Source organism: Echinops telfairi, unplaced genomic scaffold (assembly GCF_000313985.2).
Source record: "Echinops telfairi isolate 266 unplaced genomic scaffold, ASM31398v2 ScPeMD7_7406;HRSCAF=8444, whole genome shotgun sequence".
Classification (NCBI taxonomy): domain Eukaryota; kingdom Metazoa; phylum Chordata; class Mammalia; order Afrosoricida; family Tenrecidae; genus Echinops; species Echinops telfairi.
Window position 1 is genome coordinate 3,530,485 of NW_022111306.1, and position 14,028 is coordinate 3,544,512.

At 37.4% G+C, this 14,028-nt stretch overlaps 1 protein-coding gene and 1 long non-coding RNA gene across 7 annotated transcripts in view; one reads left to right on the forward strand and one right to left on the reverse strand.

Annotated features, from left to right (window-relative positions):
• Positions 1-14,028, forward strand: part of LOC123522414 — an 85,100-nt gene that overhangs the window by 29,553 nt on the left and 41,519 nt on the right. The window lies entirely within an intron of this gene.
• FGD4 (FYVE, RhoGEF and PH domain containing 4) overlaps positions 4,372-14,028 on the reverse strand; it is a 265,432-nt gene continuing 255,775 nt past the window's right edge. For all 5 annotated transcript variants that reach the window (XM_030887344.2, XM_045296371.1, XM_004700011.2 and 2 more), the window contains 2 exons: positions 11,839-11,979; positions 4,372-9,215 (listed from right to left, as the gene is read on the reverse strand). In XM_030887344.2, coding sequence (XP_030743204.1) covers positions 8,958-9,215; positions 11,839-11,979 — 399 coding nt within the window. In that variant the 3' untranslated portion in view covers positions 4,372-8,957. The remainder of the gene's footprint in view (positions 9,216-11,838; positions 11,980-14,028) is intronic.

A 14,028-nucleotide genomic window follows, 5' to 3' on the forward strand; every position in this document is an offset into this window, starting at 1 on the left:
CCGACTGTAACTGTTTGCAGGCATAGAAAGCCCTATTCTTCGCCAGCAGAGTAGGTTGCAGCCCCACATGTAACCACTGCACCACCAGGCTCCTTTCTTGTGTAGCTATGAAGTTGCTGTCGTTCTTTTTTTTTCCCTTTTCTGATGGTGCTGTTTTTTTCTACATAATTTTATATGCTGAGTTTATTTTGTCTTGCAATTTTCTTTTAGTGTTTTATTAAGTCTATGAGTTTCCTTTTTATTTTGAGCTATGCAGTGAAGTGAAATTGTTTAAATATGGCTCTTCTAGTCATTTGTCTATAGTTCCCACCAAATGACTGGGTCACATCAGGCGAATGCAGTCTAAAGAATCCTAACTTGGATATTGGTCAGTGTACCTACCCAGTCACCAGGGTTTAAGCGAGCCATCTCTGAAGCAGGGAGAGATTCCTGTGACTGCCAAAGAGCAGCCACCAGTGAATCAGCCTCCGTGAGCTCTCGGCCTGAAGGGGTAGGGCGCAGCAAATCCCAAGCCAGGGAGAGGGGAAAGAAAAAAAGAGCATGACAAAAGAGAACAATAAAGAAAAAACTAAAAGAAATGAAAGGAGAAATAGAAGGGAAGGGAAGACATTTTTAAAGCAAGCAGGAGGGGGACAAAGGCGGGGTGGGGGTCAAACTGTACAAGGAAGTGAGAAAATGGTCCGGGGTTAGCAGCTCCATAAAGCAGAAAACGGGCAGGTCACTCGGTAAGGGGTTGTTGCCCTCCACCAGTCGAGGAGCTCAGTCAGGATAAAGAGGTGGGACTCTCCATCCTAAGTGGAGTTCCAGCCTGCCTAGGAATGCTGCCTAAGGTCAGTGTGTCTGATCTTGAAGACACTGTGTTGACTCAAAGGGTGCCTGGGTTGAAGGGGGCTTGTTCCTGGCTGTAGTTCTTCAGGACCCAGAGGGAAATTGGGGGCAGCGAGGTTAGTTATGGAAGGAGTTTCTGCCCATCCAGTTACGCGTCCAACTCTGTTATGTTGGTCTGATGAGGCAGAGTTCACCCACTTCCAGATGCGAGGTGCTGTGTACTCATCTCCCAATCCATGGGCTCCCAATCACTCAACAGCTGCTGAGTGAGTGAGGGTGGGGGCTGGCAATGCTTCTGGTCACCAGGAAGGTATGGGACGCAGAGGGAGGAACCCATCTTTCTGGTCACCAGCCACTCACTGGTCTGGGCATTTGTGCTGTCCTGAGCTAGCAGGGCATGGGTATTGATGTCCGGATCAAATGCATGCAAAAGTTCAAAGTGGCCACGCTGTGAGGCTAGCCTACCGTTCATTTATTCTGTCGGTCTCCTCTCTTCCCACTTGTATTCAGTGTTTTCTCTCAGTCTGCATTCAGCCCACTTTGTTCTCTTTTTGTCCATTGTAGGGTTACAGGTGGCTCTCCTCCTCCTCAGCCGGGGGTCTTTGTTGTAGGTGTTTTCTGGAGCATCTCTGCCTAGTCCACCGACTTACTGGGAGTCGGGACTGCTTTTCCTTTCTTCTGAACAATAGTGATAGAATGAAACATTTTGTGAATTTTGAAATAATATACTTCAGTGACATTGCCTTCTTCAAATTATATAATCTTTTATTTTACAAATTATTCATTGATCAGCATTAACATACATTCAATGCATTCTAGGCAAAACCAAACAAACCTTTTTCCCCCATTCCTCTCTCCTGTCCTGTGTAAACACTACTTTTGGCTTCTATATATTTGCTTGTTTCCTGTAACTGACAATAGACACTATTTATCTTTTTGTGACTAATTTCAGTCAGCAAAATGTCATCTAACTTCTTCAATGTTGCGGCATGCGTTAGGACTTCATTTCTCTTTATAAACCCAAACCAACCCCACAGCTGTCAATTCTGGCTCACAGCATTCCTAAGTAGGGTTTCTGAGACCGTAAATCTTCATGGGAACAGAAGCCTCACCTTTCTCCCATGGAAGATTGGAACCACGGACCTTAGAGTTAGCTGCCTAAGATGTATTCCACAGCACCACCAGGGCTCTTCCATGTTGTGGCAGGCCTGTGAACTTCATTTCTCTTTGTGGCTCAACAATACTACATTGTTTGTCTGTAGTACATTTTTATCAGTTGGTGGACATGTTGGTTATTCCTACCTTTGGCATATTGTGAATAACGCTTCACTGAGCACTGTATATACTTGCATGTCTGTGCTTGTGGCTACTTTCACTATTACCACAAAAGTGATGAGACAGCCTACAGAGTAGGCGGAAATTTTGCAGAACTGTATATCCAAAAGTCTACTAAATACTTTTACAAAACACTTTTGCAGCTATATACTTTTGGATATATACCTGAAAGCGGAATTGCTGGCTCATATGGCAATTCTATGTTCAAGTTTCTTAGGAACTGCCAAGCTTTTCTGAGGTGGCTATACCAATTTACAATCCTAGCAGTGGAGGAGTGCTATTATTTCTGTCAGTGGATGAATGTTTTTATTCCACCTCACCAATACATAGTGGTTTGTTTGGTGTTTTATTTTTTTAATCATTGTCATTTTAATGGGGGGTGAATGGTATCTCATTGTAATTTTGACTTGTATTTCACTAGTAGCTAATGACTTTGAGCATCTTTTCATCTTGTCCATTTCAGTGTCCTCTTGGTGGAATGTCTCAGGTTCTTTGCCTAATGTTTGATTGGGTCGTTTGTTTTTTACAAAATACTTCTGCCACTTCACGTTAGTAGAGTTTTGGATATACAGTTCTGCAAAATTTCCACCTAACTCTGTAGGCAGTCTCATCACTTTTGTGATAATCTTTTGATACCTAGAAATGTTTAATTTTCCTAAGGTCCCATTTGGCTATTTTATCTTAAGCTGCTCGAGCTTGGTAGTCCTTCACAATAAATAGCCTACAGTCCACAGGTTTGTCCTGACCATTTCGTCTGTGAATTTTATGGTTTTTCACAGTAAAGGTCCTTGATCCATTTTGAATTAGTTTTGTATGTGGTGATACAACCAAGTTTGGCCCTTGTTTGTTTTGCTGCATATGGAGATCTAGTTTCCCCAGTACCATTTATGAAAGAGACACTTCCTTCCCCCATTGGCCGTATTGAGCAGCTTTGTTGGCTAACAATTGACCTTATATGCATGGATTTATTTGAGCTTGTAATTAAATTGCACTGGTTCAAATGTCTTATACAAGAAACAGGCTGTTGTGATTACTAGAGCTGGATGGTATGATTTGAAATCAGGAAATGCTGACTCCTTCTACTTTATTTATCTTTAGAATTATTGGAGTCATTTGGGGCTTCCTTTTCATATTAATTTTACTTTAGTTTTTGTTTTGCAACAACTATGAAACCTAGTGAAACGTCCCATAAAATACTATTGGTTTAGTGCTTTTGAGTCACAGAAAAAGTCCCTTTTATTTCTTGTTGGGATGGCCATAGAAGTTTATTACTAGGGAGGAAGGCGGACTGAGAGGGGGAGAGACAGGGAACCATCTACAATGAGCAACGTATTAACCCCCAACCGCCACCCCCAGGGGATGAACAAAAGAAACGTGGGCGAAGGGAGACAGTTGACAATGTAAGATAAGAAGGTAATAATTATAAAAAAGACAGTAATACTTTTTATCAGGTGACCTGAGGGTGGGAGGGGAGGGGAAAAAGAGGATCTAATATCAAGGGCTCAAGCAGAAAGAAAATGTTTTGAAAATGATGGCCACACATGTACAAATGTTTGATACAATTTTGTACGTATCATTATAAGAGCTGTAAGAGTCTCCAATAAAATATGTATTTTTAAAGTTTGTTATTAGGATTCCAGGAACCAAAGTCATATCACAGGAAATTTTTGTGCTCATTTCTATAGATAAGACTGTAGACCCAACACATAACCATTAAGCCACAAGGACTCCTATACACCTAGAGGTGATACCCAAATACCTATGCATGGTGTGTTCTAATAAAGTTTTATTGATTTAAAAAAAAACCATAGAAAGTATACAAATACCATAAAGTAGGTAAAGCAACTATTTACCGTATATACTCGAGTATAAGCCAATCTGAATATCAGCCGAGGCACCTAATTTTACCACAAAACCTGCATTAAAAATGTGCTGGAAAAACTTGGCTTATACACGAGTATATACGGTAATCAGTTTCTGGAGGTTTCTTTAAGGACGACTTCAGGAACCTTGGCTTCTACCATAAACTTTATTATTGAAAGACTCATACAGTTTTTGTTTTTAAAGTAGGGAGACTCAGCCTGGGGTATGGGGAGAAGGAGCATCCATACCTTCTTGGAGTAACTTATTTCTGAGTCAACGAATGACCCAAATCATTGACAAATGAACATGTACAATCTTAGGTGAAATAACATAGAATCTTTAGGCTAGATTTAAGGATGTTTTTATTTACAAGATAACAAATGTTTTATTATTTAATAGAATTAAAGTGCTTAATTTTACAATGTTCCAATTATCTGCCTTTATGACCAAATGTACATATGTTACATAATATATACACTATCTGCAAGTATTTTACATTCATACAACTAGAAAAGAAAAATGACTTCATATATACCTTTCACATTGGAGTCAATTGTAGAATTCAGATACCATCACTTTTCAAATTGATTAATCAACAATTCAAAAGGGTCAGTCCATTGTCTCTCACAAAATGAAATGCTTATTTGGTGAAAAAGTTATATACAGACATGATTGTTTTGCTAATGACTGGAGACCCCCCACCCCCAATGATACATTTCAACATCCATAAACTGTAATACATAATTCAATTCTGTTATTCTTAGGATCTCCACGAACTACTATGTCTTTCCCAAACCCACATATATCACTCATCTTATTTGGTATTCACTTATCAAATAAGCTATAATGAGATTTCTTGATTTAATTTTTCACTAAATCTACCACAACAAATTTTAATCAGGGTAACCATCAGGTGACCCTCAGTGACCCTCAGGAAGTGAGGAACTCGCATGTTGTTTCCTCTCCAGAGACTGAGAAGACACTGCCTTCTTCCAAATTCTCCATCAAGAAAATCGCAGTACAGGATTGACTTTACAGGGGATTTTTGCCTCCGTAAAAAAGAAAAGAAAATGGCCAAAGAGAACAAAACACACACACACTTTTTTTTAAAGCCCAAAATGGGAGAAGTAATGACAAGATAACAAAGGGTTTCATTTGGAGGCCAAGGTCGAAGGCATGGTTGCCAAGGGATGCTATCAACATGCAATTACTTACACAAACGTAGACCTGATCATTTTTTATCCCTTCTGCACCTTCTCTTCCTCTAACATACATTGTTCTGATTGGGAGAATAGCAATCTCCTTCCATTTACCTCTCTGTTCACGCTTGGCTTGTTTTACTTTCTAATCTTATTCTTTCCTCCCCTAGCTTTAAATAAAGCAAAGTTACCTTCTCGTAACTATATGACTAAGGGCTAGATCGGAGTAAAGGATGAATTCTATGTCAAACTCCATGTCAATAATTTAAGATAAAATATTTAAGTTAAAAAGAAAATTCTGTATAAAAATTTCATTTCTGTGGAAAGAATTGAAAATGAGCTGTTTTTACATATTTACATACATGTATAAATTCACAAGAAAAGTTTTTTTTAAGTAGACCTAATGGTCCTTAGGTATAAGTCATATTTTCTAAATCTAAAGAATCTACAGTAGATAGTATGAAAATAAAAAGCAGTTTGAATCTACTAAAATTGAATAAGAATGAAGAAATACCACGATCCACTATAGATCTCAATACAGTGCTAAGCATAGGAACTGGTTAGCCACAGTTCTTATAATTAATACATTCTTGAAGGATACAAAATTTAAGAATGAAAACATTAAGACATTTTTACCTTTCCAGTAATTTAGCTTATAATACCATGTGCTTAATCTTCAACCTGCTAACACAAGATGAGCATCCTATGATACACACGTTTTACTTAGTCTTAGGCTTTGCATTAGAGCAAGGATGCCTGACTGAACAAACATCAGACCTCGGTGGTTCCCAAGGAGCTAATCTGCTCCTGTTGGTGCCTTTTTCCCAGGACAGTCAGTCCAGAAAGATGTATCACAGACAATATGCTCAAAATAAAAACGGAAGGCTTTGAATATAATCAGAAATGGTGTCTAAAATTTGAAGGGGGGGGGGAACCACCCTGTTTCCATGATTAATGACAAGAAAAAGGTAAAATAGACTTGTGAGTTTGCAGGAGTACTTTTGATAAAGATTCATCGATGCCTTCTTAAAATCTTATAACAACCCTGCAGCACCATGAAGTTTGCACTTAAAAAAAGCCCAATGTTTATTTATGGAGAGAGGGTTAACTTTTGCAGAAGTTCAGTATTAAATTAGGGGAGGCTACTTAATGAAACTAAGTGTGCCAACTTGTATGTTGAATTAAACTTCATGAAAAATGAAATATAGTAGTGCAGCTGTGCTTAACTGTTTCATGATCCATACCATTTGCAAAAATAAAAATATTATTTGATAGTTATTGATTGCACCTCCCCCCTACTTTCTCATCCCTACATATAACAATTTGTCTTCTAATATGACTTCTAAGAAGTTATTCTTTATATATCCTTTGGGGCTAGAGGCCTTCATATTAAATTTTCTGTATAAAAGCTTACCCTGAAGAGTTTTATTGCTTGCATACACAATGGCATTATAGGTACCTTTATTATGAAAGTGGCTGGTGGATTTTTCATCATTGAGCCCACCTAAAAGCTAGAGATGGAAGTCTGCACTACATTTCATACTTAATATACCAAATGGTAGGCTTTCAATTTCAGTAAAAGTTTTGTTTAAAAAGTTGGAAAGTTTTTAAATGAATAGCAGATTTTATCAAGTATTTTTCAAGTTTGAAGGAAGGGCACTTTAAAGGAAAAAGACTTGGAAAGCACCAAATTAGAGGAATTAATACCCACATGGAATAGGGAGTTTTAGCAAGAAAGTAACCTGTTGATTATGTTCAGCTTGTCACAAAGCAAAAGGTTACTTTTGTAACCAATCACTCACACGCTGTGATCTCTTAGTTTAGTCGGGGTTCTGAAAGGGCAAATGGCAGAGTGGTTGCTTGTGGGGAAAGGTAAGCGGCTTCCCTGCTTCTCTTTGTGCTTGGCTTAAGGTGGTGGGGGTGGAAAAGTAAAGGCTAGAGATCGGAAAACCAAAATTTGTTTCACCTTGCTATTTCTATTACGAGTATGATGAATACATGATTATTCAATAAGCAGTCAAAATTGATGTTTCCTGAGCCAAAAATTGAGTGTGTCCAGGTTACTTCTGTTCCAGGAGAACATTATATTTTTGCTATTGAAAATAGTTTCCAAAATCAGTCTGGCCCATAAAGCTTTTTATTGGCCCTACTCAAATTTCCAAAGACATCTTCCCCTGATAATCACTCCTGGTTTTTATTATTATTATTATTGCTTCTCCTTCCTGATGATTCAGAAAACCAAAGTGACTCGTAGGTTCTAGATTCTAGAGCAATAGTTTACCTTCTCAATCACCACCATCCAGACACACGTCAGTGCACAGTGGGTAGTTAGAACACAGAAGCAAGGTTCATCTATCCCTGATTTAATTTAATAGGACTCAAGGAGCTACCCTGATCTCTCTTTTTGGCTCTGAGTATTTGGTTTCATGTTAATGTTCATAGCTGGTGTTCCTTTTATGGAGGAAGGGACCCTCATCATGATAGTTACCGCTGGTTCACCTTCTCCTTTTAGGTGAAAAAAAAAATTCATTATAGATAGTCCTTATTTAACCATGTGTAAGTTGTCTGGGAAAGAAAAAACATTTAATGTAAATCCATATATCCCAATTCTGTGTAACCTCATGTCCTAAACAGATAGATTTTGGTGAACATTTCTGTACATGCTGATATTAACTGATGCAACAACTATGGGAATGTAGATGTTAAAAAACCTACATGACCGACAGTGCCAGTGACTAAAAAATGCACATTATCTCAGAATAATCAAGACTAAAGCATTAACTGGAACTCTCATATTTAAATAAGCATTATTAGCACCTTCAAAAAGAGGCACTGCTTTTAAATAGGCACAGAGAAAAAAAGACAAACCCCAAATTTTAAAAGTACTGTTGGAATTTGCTAATATATCCATGCCACATAAATTACTGTATTTTCTTACTATAAAAATATCAATACCCTTAGATGTCAATCAAACATAAATCACACGTAACATTTAAGTTTAGAATACTGTTCAATTCTAAGACAAAACATGCTTTACAATAAAAAATAAATTAGAGACAATTATGAACCTAAATCTGAGGAGAAAAGCATGTATTGTGTATATATCTGTTCATCTTTAATACTATGAACACAGAATGGCTATATACTTAAGGTATTTTATTCTTATGAGGCCTACCAAAAAAACATTATCTTAATAAGACAAAAGCCTGAACATCAGCAATTTATTCATTTATTGTTTTGCTTTAAAAGAACATACGTTACTTATTTAGCATTATAACTATAATACGCTAATGCCATCATCTAAACTGTCCTTGTATTTTTTTACCATGGATCTATTTTGGCAACATGGAGGTATATCTCTCAAACTGTCACAGGTCCTACGTGTCAAAAAGACATTAAATAATCTTTTTTTTCCTTAAATGAAAGTGGCCCATTCTAACCTGATAGTAATATAATCAATTGATACCATTTTCTTCAAGACAAGCATACGTATATTTCAAGGAATAGCTCATAAAAAATGCTCCATTTTTCACATTATTTAAAAATTATCAGTGGAATGGCTCTGCACATGAATTTCACTAAGAGTACATAAATATAGGAAAATAGTCCCCGAACAATGCATTCATGAGCTTGCATTTTTCAACATAAAGTGCTAAGAGATGAATAAGGAGATTGGGAATGTCTTAGGCTATAAATCTTGAGACCGCCCCCACTCTGTGGCTGGCCTGGTGTTCAGCATTCTGATTTTTTCTTAGGTTCAGCATGATCGTCCAAGGTCGCTGAGTGCTCATTTGGATCATCTGTTGTCTCACCTGTGACAGCTAAGAGAATGATTTTTAGCCACTTCTGTTTCAGTTCTTCGCTATCTGCAGCAAAGCTGTGTGCAGACTTAGACTGGGTCAGTTTGAAGCTGTGTGGCAGGTCTGCACTTCTTGGCATGTCGTCCACAATATAGCCCAGAAGAGGAATGGTGGCCTGGGCTCTAACATCCTAGGGGAAAAATGTATGTAAGTGAATAGGGAGTATATATTAGCTTGCTACCTCTTTTTCTACTAGTGCCTCGCACAGACTGGATATTGTGAGTGTTCGGTGAACACACTGACTGTATATGAGGCCTCAGGAAATACTGTATGTATGAATTCACAATTATGAGCTGGCTGACACCCAGCTAAGACTTATTGCAGCTACCCTCTCAAGGAGGAAGCCCATTCAGTTCTCTGTCTTGTAAAATGGGGAATAAAATGAGTTCCTTATTGTATAAGCCCAGCAAATGTGAATAATTTCATTACCAAAGGGGTTTTATTTGATGATTCACCCCATCTATATTTACAGACAGAGAAAAGGTTATAGGAAAAAGAATGTAATTATGAATTGGGAGGAAAAATCTGTATCGGTGAATTCTATTTTTCTATCAACTTTTTAAAATCCCTGAATACAATATCAACAATATACTTGTCTACTGTGGTATGTTTCCATAGGGAGGCTGCAAATGCAGACACTTTTCCTTTATCCTGGCTTCTGGGCTGCAGTACAAAAGTCTTTGCCAAGGGAATGCTGAGGCGAACAAGTCACACTGACTTCTCATTTATCAACATGGTTAGGTCCCAAAGTCAGGTCATTATTTGAAAATTGGTGAGGACTATCTCATCACAACTGAGAATCAATCTGACACACAATGAAAACCATCAGAGCAAATCTTTCATGTCACACCTTGGCATTTATGACTGTCAGTCATGTCATTAATGAAGGCACAAAAGTTAGATTTTTGTCAAATAATGAGATAGTTTATGTGTATTAAAATAATTTTACAAGCACTTAATGAAGATATAAATGAAAATGCAGCAGGTACATTTAAATATTTTATATTACCAGAGAGAATGCATGGTTTACTATTAGTTATTGAGAAGCCTTAAAAAAGTTGGTGAAAAAAGTCTATCTTTCAATTTCACTTTTCTACAAAACACATGCCATTTTATCACTATCCATTTGTATAGTTAAGTGAACAAAAACTTGTGTTCACCATGGTGCTCAGCACCATCATTCTTATCTAACACAAGTTCAGGGTTCCTTCAGCATTGAATGAATCCTCCTCTCTTCCCTCACACCTGCCTGACCCCAGTAAACCACTGATAAGCTTTTCTCTATCTCCAAGCTGTTCTTGATGCTTCATATGAAGGGATTATATTTGTCCTTTCATGACCAATTTTTCTCAGCTTAATGTTTTTAAAATCATTTTATTCGGGACTCTTACAGCTCTTATAACATTCCATACATCAATTGTATCAAGCATATTTGTACATATGTTGCCATCATTTCCAAAACGTTGTCTACCTGAGCCCTTGGGAACAGCTGGATATTTTTAAGGTCGCTGTTACCTGTTGGCTATTGTGAGTAGAGCCACAGTGAATACTGGAGGGCATGTATTTGTGTTCTTGCTTTCAAATCTTTGTAGTAGGTGCTTAGAAGGGGATTTGCTGGGCCATATGGCAGTCTGTATTTAAAGAATCATCAGTGTTTTCAAACATAGCTGTACAATTTTGTATTCCTACCAGCATTATAGGAATGGTCCAATTTTTTTCATATCATCACCAATGTCTGTTTTATATTTATATAGCCCCCCTTTTTTTGTTTAACAAAAAAAAATTTGACAAATAACCATTCAAATTGGCCATGCATTTAGCAAATATGTATTGAGAGCACTTTTTATATGCCATTTATGCATGTGGACAAAAATTACTAAAAATGGGAAAGTTAAAAAGAGAAAGAGGTGAAACACACAGTATTATCTTTGAGAAAAAGAAGGCTTCTTAATGGACATGAAGGGATATATAGTTGTGGTTTTGATTTGTATTTCCATAATAACATGACATTGAGCACCTGTTCATATGCTTATTGGCCATTTGAATTTCTTCTTTGATAAGGTATAAGTTATATAATACAGACATATCAGATATGTGTTGTTAGGTGCTGGGAACAGCCTCAGATTTTGTGATGCTAGCAGTGAGTTTTTCATTAATCCCTTAATCTAGCTTGTTCAGCATATTTCTTATGAAAGCATGATGCCGTCTCTGCATCAAATAAATCCTTCAGCGCTAGTAAATTGAAGTGCAATACAATATGTAACACGTGGTGTTAATCTTGTTAGAAGTAAAACTGGAGCCTCTGTGGTTTCCATATTCTTAGATCTATGCAAAGGTGGTTTAAAATTCTCCATGTCAGATTCTTCCTTTGTCAGGTATCCATCCAGGCAGCAAAAAGGCCCCAAACCCATAGCTACCCTCGGCAACAGAGTAGGACTGCCCCTTGGGGGTCTTTACAGAAGAAAGTCTCCTCTTTCTCCTAGACTCACGGCACTGGTAGGTTCAATCTGCTGACCTTGCAGTTAGTAGCCTAGTATGTAACAGCAAAAAACAGTGTTTTTCCATGTTCTATCTTAAGTGATCCACATGGTGAACAAAATATTGGCTCTAAAAGGAATCAATACATTTTAGTAACTAAAATTAAACTTATTTTCCAAATGTAGTGAAACAGGCTCTCTTCTTGATAAAGGACTTTGAGGCCTTCCTCCCTTACCAATGACCCCGGTGTTTGAAGACAAGTGTAATGGACACACCTGTGGGGCACCATACATGTACAGTGCAAGTGGGTCTTGCTTGGGGATCACACACCAGGCTTTCTGCCAAGGTTTTGACTTTTCCATGTACTGTAGAAAGCTGCATACCACGCTATTTCCAGATACTTCTGCTGATTCAATCTATAAAAATGGAGGAAAAAATTGTATGGGTTACAGAGAATAAACACAATGAGGTAGAATAAGTAATAATTCCACTTAAGAGGAAGCAAAGTACAATTTATTAGTTTAAAATACCGCCATGATTTGTCCAAGGACCACCTGCAATTATCATTTAAGTACACATCAAGATCTAGCACTCCCCACGGGAAAATAGTTGAGCAAATGTTTAACTCTATACACTAGACCTTGAAATTAAACAGAGCTATAATTGGGAGAAAAATGAAGCTTTGTACTCCTGTCAGAGTTACAGTCTCAGAAACCCACAGGGGAAGTCCTATGCTGTCTTATGGGGTCGCTATGAGTCAGAATACACTCAGTGTTAGTGAGAGAATATTTACTGACTTCTTAGTGTATAGGCACTTTTTTAAACTTGCTACAGACATCATTCCACTTCACCTTCACGGAAGTTAGCATCAGGCTATCTCCAAGACTCAGAGTTTAGTTAGCTTTCCCCAGTTCATTTAGAAACTGGCATGCTGGGATTTGAACCCAGACGATCTGATTCCAGAGCCTGAACTTTTAACTACAATACTACATTGACTCATACTATGTAAGACTGTAATAGCAAAAAGACAAATATTAATCAGCAGTCCTTATAATTATCAGAAAATTATCTGAAGTACTATGACCTCAAATAATTAAAACACTTTTTTTAACTTGCAATAAATTTTGGACAAAAGTTAGTTTTTCAATTTGCCTCCTAATGCATAAATCATTAGCTAAAAAAAGAACCATTTGATTAAGTGATGGTGTTTATTATACAATTTGGGGGAAAAGCAAAGTGTTCTACCCTGCCCTTGAGGGTCGCTATGGGACAGAATTGACTCACAGGCAGTGAGTTTTGGAATTATACAGAATTTATTGCCTGCTTCTCTTTCCTCTCTGAAATCCATGGCCTTCCATGGAATGATGCTGGCTTACAAACAAATTCTTTTGTAAATCAGTTCAAGGGAATGAGAATATCCACAGAAATAAGACTAAACAATTAAAAATGTAAAGAAAGTTGACTTTGCCATGACACCCAAGTGTAGGGCTTGGAATTTTAATAACATATTGGATTAGAAATCACACTGACCCACAGATGGAAGCAGCATTGGATGGTATATTATGGTCCATAGGTCAACTACATACTTTTTTGTAAATCATGAGCTAAGAATGGTTTTTATAGATTATCAGCAAAGTGATTACAAATGCTAAGAAACACGAACTCTTGAACTCCAATTAAGTGAACATGTTAGCCCTCTAAAGAGAATTCTCATGAGCAGATCCATATGAGTAAAAATCTTAATAAATTATATTTTACATTTTGTAGAAATTTGCTTTTAATTTTGTTTCCCTCATGGTCTGCAAACGTGTAAATGTTTTTCTCTTTGGTTCTTTATAGAAAATATGTGCTGATTTATGGGGTCTAGAGCCCTTAACATACTGATTTGCACAGAGTGAAGCCTCAACTAGGCACTGACGTGAGTCATACACATTCCACTTCTACTTAGAACACCATACCATAAGTCATTTAGATAAATGAGTTAATCTAAGAAACATTTGATGACCACCACCCCCAGTATAATCTGTTTTGCCCTAGACAATTGGCCTGACATTGTCATTTTACAGATACAGTTTGAAATTCACCCTTAAAACCAGTTACCTGGCTCAATCTATTGTGCCTTTCTTATTCACAACTGCTGTTTCCGGAGCCGCTGTAGCATGTCATTCTATCCTCCCCCTCCCCTTAAAACACCTAGTTCAGTCTGCCAGACAAGTAACACCTATTCCCCATAAGAACTAATTCAGGGTTATGCTTCTGGCTTGTGGGTCTATATTTTATAAAATTCAAGATCCACTTGAAGTGAGTCTTTTTTTCCTTCTTAATAGAATGACTTTTCAAGCTTAAACAATGTAGGTGGTCAATACATACTTAGTAATTCTTTAGAAATTATTAATAAACCAACTGAAACCAACATTAGCTATAAAGAATTTTTGAGCACAATCTTCAAAGACTTTCCAGGCTGT